The sequence below is a fragment of the Eurypyga helias genome, unplaced genomic scaffold, assembly GCF_000690775.1.
Source record: "Eurypyga helias isolate BGI_N326 unplaced genomic scaffold, ASM69077v1 Scaffold51003, whole genome shotgun sequence".
In the NCBI taxonomy this organism is placed as follows: domain Eukaryota; kingdom Metazoa; phylum Chordata; class Aves; order Eurypygiformes; family Eurypygidae; genus Eurypyga; species Eurypyga helias.
This window is the reverse complement of record NW_010240232.1, coordinates 1-8,334: the sequence shown is the minus strand read 5'-3', so window position 1 is coordinate 8,334 and position 8,334 is coordinate 1. Positions and strand designations below refer to the sequence as shown.

The 8,334-nt window shown below is 42.1% G+C and overlaps 2 protein-coding genes across 2 annotated transcripts; one reads left to right on the top strand and one right to left on the bottom strand.

The window, feature by feature from the left end:
- Positions 1–695: 695 nt before the first annotated feature.
- On the top strand, positions 696–4,099 carry LOC104503404 (solute carrier family 2, facilitated glucose transporter member 11-like; the record flags this gene model as incomplete). Its single annotated transcript, XM_010148374.1, has 6 exons — positions 696–880; positions 1,296–1,406; positions 1,511–1,612; positions 2,251–2,326; positions 2,849–2,976; positions 3,896–4,099. Coding segments are annotated over 6 exons (806 nt in total), but the record flags the coding sequence as incomplete, so codon positions are not given.
- Positions 4,100–5,225: 1,126 nt separating this feature from the next.
- On the bottom strand, positions 5,226–8,109 carry HSCB (HscB mitochondrial iron-sulfur cluster co-chaperone; the record flags this gene model as incomplete). The annotated part of the gene is made up of 4 exons (XM_010148373.1): positions 5,226–5,317; positions 6,465–6,512; positions 7,367–7,511; positions 8,020–8,109. Coding segments are annotated over 4 exons (375 nt in total), but the record flags the coding sequence as incomplete, so codon positions are not given.
- Between the last annotated feature and the right edge of the window lie 225 nt (positions 8,110–8,334).

The following is an 8,334-nucleotide window of genomic DNA, read 5'->3' as shown; positions in this document are numbered from 1 at the left end:
TCTTTCCTGACTAAAAGCAGCACAGGCTTCAAGCTGGTTATTCTGTTAGTGATAACAGTAGCATAGGAGGGTTTGCTTTCAGGATCATCAGAAGTTCTACTGTTACCCTTAAGAAGACAAATTGCCACTTATGATACATTTAATCCTCAAGATTTTAGAGGAACTGATGTTATGTAGTCTTAGGTTTTAGGACCATTAGTAAAGATTTTGGTCTTGCATCCAAGTTACTTCTGATGATGCTTGCCTTAGAAGAATTACTTACCATCTTTACTCCAGCTCACTAAATGCCTTAAACTGGCAAAATTGAAGATGGGGACATAACAAAAGACTTGGTATCTGCCTGGAATTTAAACAAAAGACTTCAAACTGGTGTTCTTTAATGAAAACACTATTTGGAATTCTGTGGTTCAGATATAAAACAGTTCAAAATATCTTGCCTGGTAAATATTTCAGAGTCAGATATTCCTCTAAAAAACCCCAAAGTTATGCCACTGAAACCTCCAAATTCACCACAGCAAAAAATGTTGGAAAACGGGCAAGCGAAAAACAAGTCACAAAGTCAATTACTTTTTTCCCCAGCTTCCTAAAGCATAAAGTTTTTTCATACCCAAGGAAAAGCCAGGTCCTTACGGAAAGAGGTGATTTTCCAGAATTTAGGGTAAACATAAGAGATTTTCTTTTCTTTTTTTTTTAAGCTTTGAAGCGATTTCATGGTTCAGAGTATCAAAGGGAGATGGAAGACATACAGCGGGAATGTTTTGCCCTAGATGGGGAGAAACCCAAGAAGCCCTGGCAACTGTTCACTGATCGTGGTGTGAGATGGCAGCTCATTACTGTGATTGTCATGTCGTTGGGCCAACAGCTCAGTGGGATAAATGCTGTAAGATTTCATACGTACAAACAGCTTAAACAATTATTTCATTTCCCTCTGTTTTTCAACCTTTTATTAACACAAAGGATCCACACAGAGGAGCTCCGAGAATCTTTGTATTATTTGTGTTCCTCTTTTTTCAACTTTCTAATTTCTGTGTTTCTGGTGTATAAATTCCTTTAGAGAATGACTTAATGCTTGTGTTTACATCCTTCTGAAAAAGTAAATAAAGGTGGCTCAGCTTATCCCATTGTGTCTGTTTTAAGAAAGTGGAGTATTATATTAGGTACGTTGAGTAATTATGCAATTAGAACTCACAGTGTAAGATACATCGAGCTGTATGTTTAGCATGAACTTGACTTTGCTTCCAGACAACCATTTAACTACTGGGAATGCCCTTTTTTTTTTTCCCCCCCTGTTTTAGATTTATTTCTATGCAACTTACATTTTTGAGCAAGCTGGGATCTCAGCAGAAAGGATCCCGTACATGACACTCGGCACTGGAGCCTGTGAGTGCCTCACAGCCCTCACCTGTGTAAGTAACAACTTGCTCTGCCCCGTCGCACAGATCCTTCTCGAGGAAGAACAAGGGTAAGTATGAGACCAGTGTGGTAACAGAAAACTCTGCCTTGTCCACAGGGCTTACTGATAGACTACGTGGGAAGAAGATGTCTCGTCATTGGGGGTTATCTCCTTATGACCCTTTGGAGCATTGTTTTAACGCTCTCTCTGACCTACCAGGTGTGAAGGACTCATTTATGTTACACGATAGGACTGTAATGAGGGCAAATCTTTGATGCTCAAGAGAAGTTGGAAGATGAAAACTACACAGGTGCAAACAGCAGCATAAAAATGCCAGCAACTGAAAGATTTGATCAATTCTGTAGCCATATTTCCCTAAAATAAGAGACTGCTCTCAGCTAAGATTTGATCATGTATTTTGTCTTGAAGTTGACACAACTAAGTGATGACAAAATAGTGGGTTTTGTAGCTTTTAAAGAAATTCTAGGTTTGAATACTACATAGTGAGGATAATAAGCATCAGTCCATTTCAGTCATTGATCTGTAAAGGGAACAATCAAAAAGTATCACGAAGATACTGAAATTCAAAAGACATGTAAATCCATGAAGTGTAAATTCACAAAATTGGTTGCCAACTCACTACAGATACTCGCAGTGCCTTAAGCTTATCGTGAAAAGGCAACATCCTACTTCGCTCTTCGATGTAGCGCTAAGAGATGCATCATTAACTGTTCTGTTGACGGAATGACTGTTGGTCTGAGTCGCAATAAAGTAGCAAAAGGAAATGTAACTGTTAAGCTAGACTTTAAGACTGAATTATCAAAATCTGAACTAAACCTCATTCTGTTCTGTTCCAGGAACTGTACTCGTGGGTGCCTTATGTGAGCATGGCATCTATCTTTGCCTTCATCTTGAGCTTTGGGCTGGGACCAGGTATTGCACTGTAACGCACCTTTTAGAGTGGTGAGACGCGGGGCCGGGGGGACGCAGCAGCTCTGCTGTGCACGCCAGGCAGTATTTACTGCAAGGCTGCTGATGCTCTGGCCAAGGAACGCCAGCAAGCCCGGCTGTCAGAACAGTTTAGCCTCCCATAGCCCGAAACCAAGCCGGGCCGTGCGTGTTTCTCAGCGCCAGCTACGCACCCGGGGGTCTTAGTCCCGGCCTTCAGTTCAGCCGAGTCATATGAGGAGCAGGGCGAAGGCTGTTACGCCCTGAAAGCACTGAGCAGAGCTGCTGGAATAGAGCCACTTTTCAAAGGACACGCACTGCACGGGCAATAGGTTCAAATGTGTGCAGTTAAGAAAATACTTGTTTTAACAGAATCAGGCCAGCTAGTGGCATATTCCAAAGCAATCCCATTTTTCTGGCACTGGCGATACCACAGATGGACATTTAGCGTAATAAATGGACATTCAGCATAGTAAACTCTTCTGTTTCTGAAACTCCTTCCCGCAGGTGGCATCACGAACACCCTGACAGCTGAGTTATTTATACAGTCTTCGCGTCCCGCTGCGTACATGATAGGAGGGACTATTAGTTGGATTAGTTTCTTCACAATCGGAATGCTCTTCCCTTTTATAGTGGTAAGTAGGCGTAACACCTTCTCCTAACGGCCTGCCTCCCATTTGATCCTCTCCCAGGCTCCATCCAATTGCCTTTTCTTGTAGTAGCACTTAACACAGGATGCACGCTAGCCCTACACTGAGGAGAACCAGATTTGGTCCCTCTTAAAGTATCTTTTAGGCTTCAACAAAACATAACGAACCACGATGAATGAAAAGGAACGCATGGGGGTAATTGTCACGTTCAGATTTAAAAAGGTATCAAAACTGGAAAAACTGAATCAGAATCTAAGGTTCAAATAGCACATTTCTTAAGTGTGCCTTGTGCTCTTCTGTCAAAGTGAAGTCGGAGTAGTACCTGGGGTTAGTGGTTCACACCTCTGAGAGCTCGCTAACCTTACCCAGAGGGCTCCGTGATCAGGAAGATTATGAGGAAGAACAATACAGGCTTTCATTTCTAGCTCTGCATTTTCAGTTTTAGCACTTATTCTTGAGAGCAAACCATGCAGGAACAGCACGCAGCAGGGTACCCTGGTTTAACAGTCCTTGGTTGAACTCTTCTGCTCAGCAAGAGTTGGGTTTTTTAATGTGGAGCATTGAAAAATATTATCAAACATTGAGAAAAAGGTAAATCATGTAATCTTAAAGTATGAGGCAGCTAAGTAGCAAATGCTGACTTACCATTACAGCACAAATTGCTAGTGTGTGTTTCAACAGTTTATCCTGTGTTTCTCACAGACAAATACCAAGTGTATTGCACAGCACTTGGTAGTCTTTTATCTAAAAAACAAAAATTGAAGTTACAGGTGAAGTAAGGAGAGGTTGAACATGTTTTTATTAAAAACATCTCAGCAGCAGTGTGAGGGGAGACAAAGAGCTTTCGATTTTCCAAACCCTGCTGTTACCTGACCTGTTCCAATCAAACACACTTTGTTTTCAGACCGGACTGAAGCAGTACTGTTTTGTGGTGTTCTTGCTGGAGTGCTCCTTGGTTGCTGCCTTCATCTTCCTCGTCATTCCTGAGACAAAAAACAAATCTTTTCTGGAAATCAAAAAGGAATTTCACAAGCTGAATTTTGGAAGAAATGCCAAAAGAAAGGAAACGGAGCTTTATGAAAGGAGACAGCTCCACGATGACATTTAAAGTCATTCTGTGTAATTTCACGGCTGTAACGGAGTTTCAACGAGAATCGTCAACAGCCTCTTCTAGATTCGCATGTAATGCCATGACAAGCAGCTTCTGAAATCCTCCTGTGTACTGAGGAGGCTTAGTTAAAGGCAGGTTAACCTTTCTGAAAGGCACCAGGTGAGTCAATACTCACAAGAGCTGATGTTTAGGTACCGCTTGGTGTTGCAGGGACGCAGAGATGCCAGGGGAGGGCGCTCCGTGAGTCCCTCCCCCGGGCACATTTCTTCAGGTAACGCAGTAGCTCTTTGTGTATCTCTAAGACCTTCAGCTTCGGGTCATCAAGCCTGGTAATACTTTACTGAATGAAGTATTTCGAGGAGCTAAACCCCAGACAAAACTGATCTATGGAGAAAGCGGTATTGGAAACATTCCAGTTTATATGTACTTTGGGGTATTTAGTTGGCTTTCACTCAATTAACTCCTCTGAAAGCTTTGGGGACACTCCTCACCTATTACTGCACAAAGACAGTACATCACCCATCCGAATTACTGTTAGTTGTAATAGTTTATTAGAAAGACCTGTTTGCTAAAAGGGTGCTAATAAAACAGTTTCTGGGGGTTGAGTTTGGCCTTATTTTTTTTTTTCTCCCAAACTGAGCATCTTAACATTGTAAACTCTGCAACTTCTAGTTTCGAAGGTCAGTTCCTGGCAGAGCGAGCTCAGCATCACTAAAAGCACTAAGCAGCAGAGAGGAGAGACGACAGGAGTCCAACACATCTCATCTCTGTCCAGGCTGGTCTGACAGAACACACGAAGGGGACTGCGGAGAGCTTGAGGGCCCTTTCGCGTGAGCTCTCTCCTGCACCTCCGGCCTTTCATCCAGGACTTGCTCTCAGCTTAAAACACATTCTTCGTATTTTAGTAGTCAAAAAGTGAGAAATCTTAATTATAACGGGGTGTTGAAGCTTACAAACACCCCGTTGTAATTAAGATTTCTTACTTTTTGACTACTAAAATACGAAGAATGTGTTTTAAGCTTCTAGTGAAAATAGGAGGCAAACACCATTTTTCTGATTTTGGTATCTAAACCAGCTGTTTAATTGAAAGTAACATTAACTCTTGATGGTGAAGGAGGCAGCATCAGGAACTGATCTTCTTGTTCTTTAGTTTATCCTCTACGTTGGCAAAATACTTCATTTTGGCAAGAAGCTTCTTAGCTTCTTGAAGATCACCTGAAAGGAAACACAACATTACTGGTTGTCAGAGGCAGGGCTGAATTTTCATTTTCAAATTGACCTCAGGATTTCAGTGACAGCACCCTTCTGGGTACGGAGAGCTGCACACACGCGTGCACTAGGAAAACCATGCCACCTGTTTTCATCTCGGACAGCTTTGCAGCACCTCGACTGAAATGTTCCACAAAACATGTGAAAAATGTACAATTTAGAGAAGTGACCTGAATACCCTTCAATGAGTTTCCTGTAATAGGGCTGTAGTACGGATGTAGCCACAGGGACTTTGAAGTATAGAGACAAGATAAGCCTTGTTTTTCAATGTATGTAATTAGACCAACTGCCAAGACCAACTGCCATCAGTGAAAAATGCAAAGACTTGTACAGACAGTGTCAATTCCAAAAGTTTCTCCTTAATTACACAGCTGGAGGGGAAAAGTACTTTGTCACCTGCTGACAAGGACTGACACAACACAACGCTGAACCCTCGCAGTACAAAGAGTGTCAGGGTGTAAGGCTGCAAGTCTTCACTTGCAGGCCCAGCCAGCACTAGAATCATGGAATCACAGGCTGGTTTGGGTTGGAAGGGACCTTAAAGCCCATCCAGTTCCAACCCCCCTGCCATGGGCAGGGACACCTTCCACTAGACGAGGTTGCTCCAAGCCTCATCCAGCCTGGCCTTGGACACTTCCAGGGATGGGGCCTCCACAGCTTCTCTGGGCACCCTGTCCCAGTGCCTCCCCACCCTCTGCGGGAAGAATTCCTTCCTGATGTCCAATCTCAATCTCCCTCTTTCAACTTAAACCCGTTACCCCTTGTCCTGTCACTACTTTGTGCCTGATGTCATCATACTGGGCAACAAACAACAACTTCTTAGCATCTGCATTCCCACCTGAAATGATCATTGTGATGCAAATGGAATGAAACGGATCCTGTACTGGAATCTTTTTTTAATTTAATGTGAGGTCTGGAATTTCCTGAATCAGCAGAAAGATCAGCTTAGGAGAAATTACTCTAAATCCCAAACAAAGAGCACTTGTGTATGCAGTATTTCTGTTCTGCAGTTCAGGGAGTATCTGCCAATAGGAGAATGTGGGTTTGTTGAGCATTCAGAACCGGCAGGGAAGTACTTCATGGAAATCGCTACCTCTTTCAAAAGCTGCAGTCACCTCTCTGGTCAGTTCCTCTTGTTTAACTGTAAAACAAATGATTTCATTCACTTTTTGTTACGTACTTAGTACATTTATTACCACTGCATTCCGACTGTCTGTGGTGGGAACCTTCATCACTGGTTTCACAGTATTCTGGGAGCTAAGGGTGCTTTCTGTAGTACCGCTGTTGATTTTTTAACAATTCTGATTTCCAACAGATACATTTCATTGTTGAAATCGGTTTTCAGGCAGCAATTCCAATGCAAATCAATGGTCACTAACTTCCCAGAAATCTAACCTGCCTTGGTGTATCAGTTTACCCTGCTGCAGGGAATTTTCTTCCACGCTACTTAGTTTTTGTTCTAATTTGGCACACTACAGTTACTGCAAAGAATTAAATATACCAGTAAACTCAATGTCCTGGGTTATCACCAACTATATAAAGAAAGTTGCTTGTATAAGGATAATAATCACTTAATATCATGGTTGCCAAGTTGAAGAAGGTGAAAGAAATACGTTTGCGTAAAGGAAATTATTCAGTGTGGCCAGTCAAGCATTTTATTACACTTCATTTTGAATGGTTTTTTTTCCAGTCTACTTGCCCCGATCTGCTGAAGGTTGAGTAAGTTCATTTTTATAGTCAATACATACATACACCTCTTTTGCCATCAGAACAGATACTGTTAGATTTTCTCAATCCAGATTTGATGTTTAGGTGGCATAAATTGGTAATGACATTTTTTTTTGGGGGGGAAGCTGATGCATTGAGCCAATTCAAGCCTAATGCAAGTTAGATACTAAAAGAAATACACCGGAAAATTAAGAGTCTTCAGAAAGACTTGTATAACATAAGATACAATAAATTAGTTCTGTACAAACCCCTCAGATCATAACCTACCTTTAATTGAAATTTCGATTTCATGAAGGATATCCTCATCCTTAGGCTCTGCTAATTTCTCATTAATTTCCATGATTTCTGTGAGAAACACTGGGTCTGCATCGCAGTCCGTCTCTTGTGCCGGCTCTACTCCATGCAGCTCCAGCTGGTGAAGAAAATGGGAATTTGGAAATACACATTCTTACATCTGTTTCAATGTCAATTATTTTCTTGATTATGAAGTCTTTAGTAGGGCTCACTCAGACCTGTATCTGATAAACTTCTGGTTTATTCCATGAAACGAGTATGAACAGAGCCCGTCTTAAAATTAACTCCACAGGTAGACCAGCAGTTAACCAAAGCAAAAAAAAAAGCTAAGGAATGCTGCCAAGACTGAATTTTCAAAGAACAGCCATGGCCAAACACAGTGTGCGATGCAGAAAACACTAATGTAAGATGAGCAGCAAATGAGATGGTAACAGTCACTACAATGTTAAGTAGTGGAAAAGTTGATTAATGTTCAGACAGACTTGTTTTCAGTCTAGTAATCCTGTCTCAGAGGAACACAAATTAGCCATTAATGATGGGGTCAAAGGTCTGATTCGTCACGTCACTGCGAGCATCCCCAGCCACCTATGACCAGTTATTGATAAAATACAGAAGGTGTCCCTTACTAGATAGAGGCCACGGCTCAGAGGGTTGAGGAGGGTTTGGTAGGCCTTGTTAATCAAGGAAGAGTGTTGCTCAGAGTAGTACTGTTCTTTCTGCAAACGGATGATAAGTAACCGTACAAGTTAATAACGAGTGGCAAAACACATTACACTTCATTACCCGCAGAGAGGTCCTCCCACACCACCTGTGTGTAAAAGTGAACGTTGATTTTTAGCAGATGGGAGGAGCAGGGAGAGGGCGATCTGGACCTGTAACTGTCATCTCACTCCACTAAGACCGCAAGAACCGCAGCAGCCCCTTATCGCCATCCCTCAGCG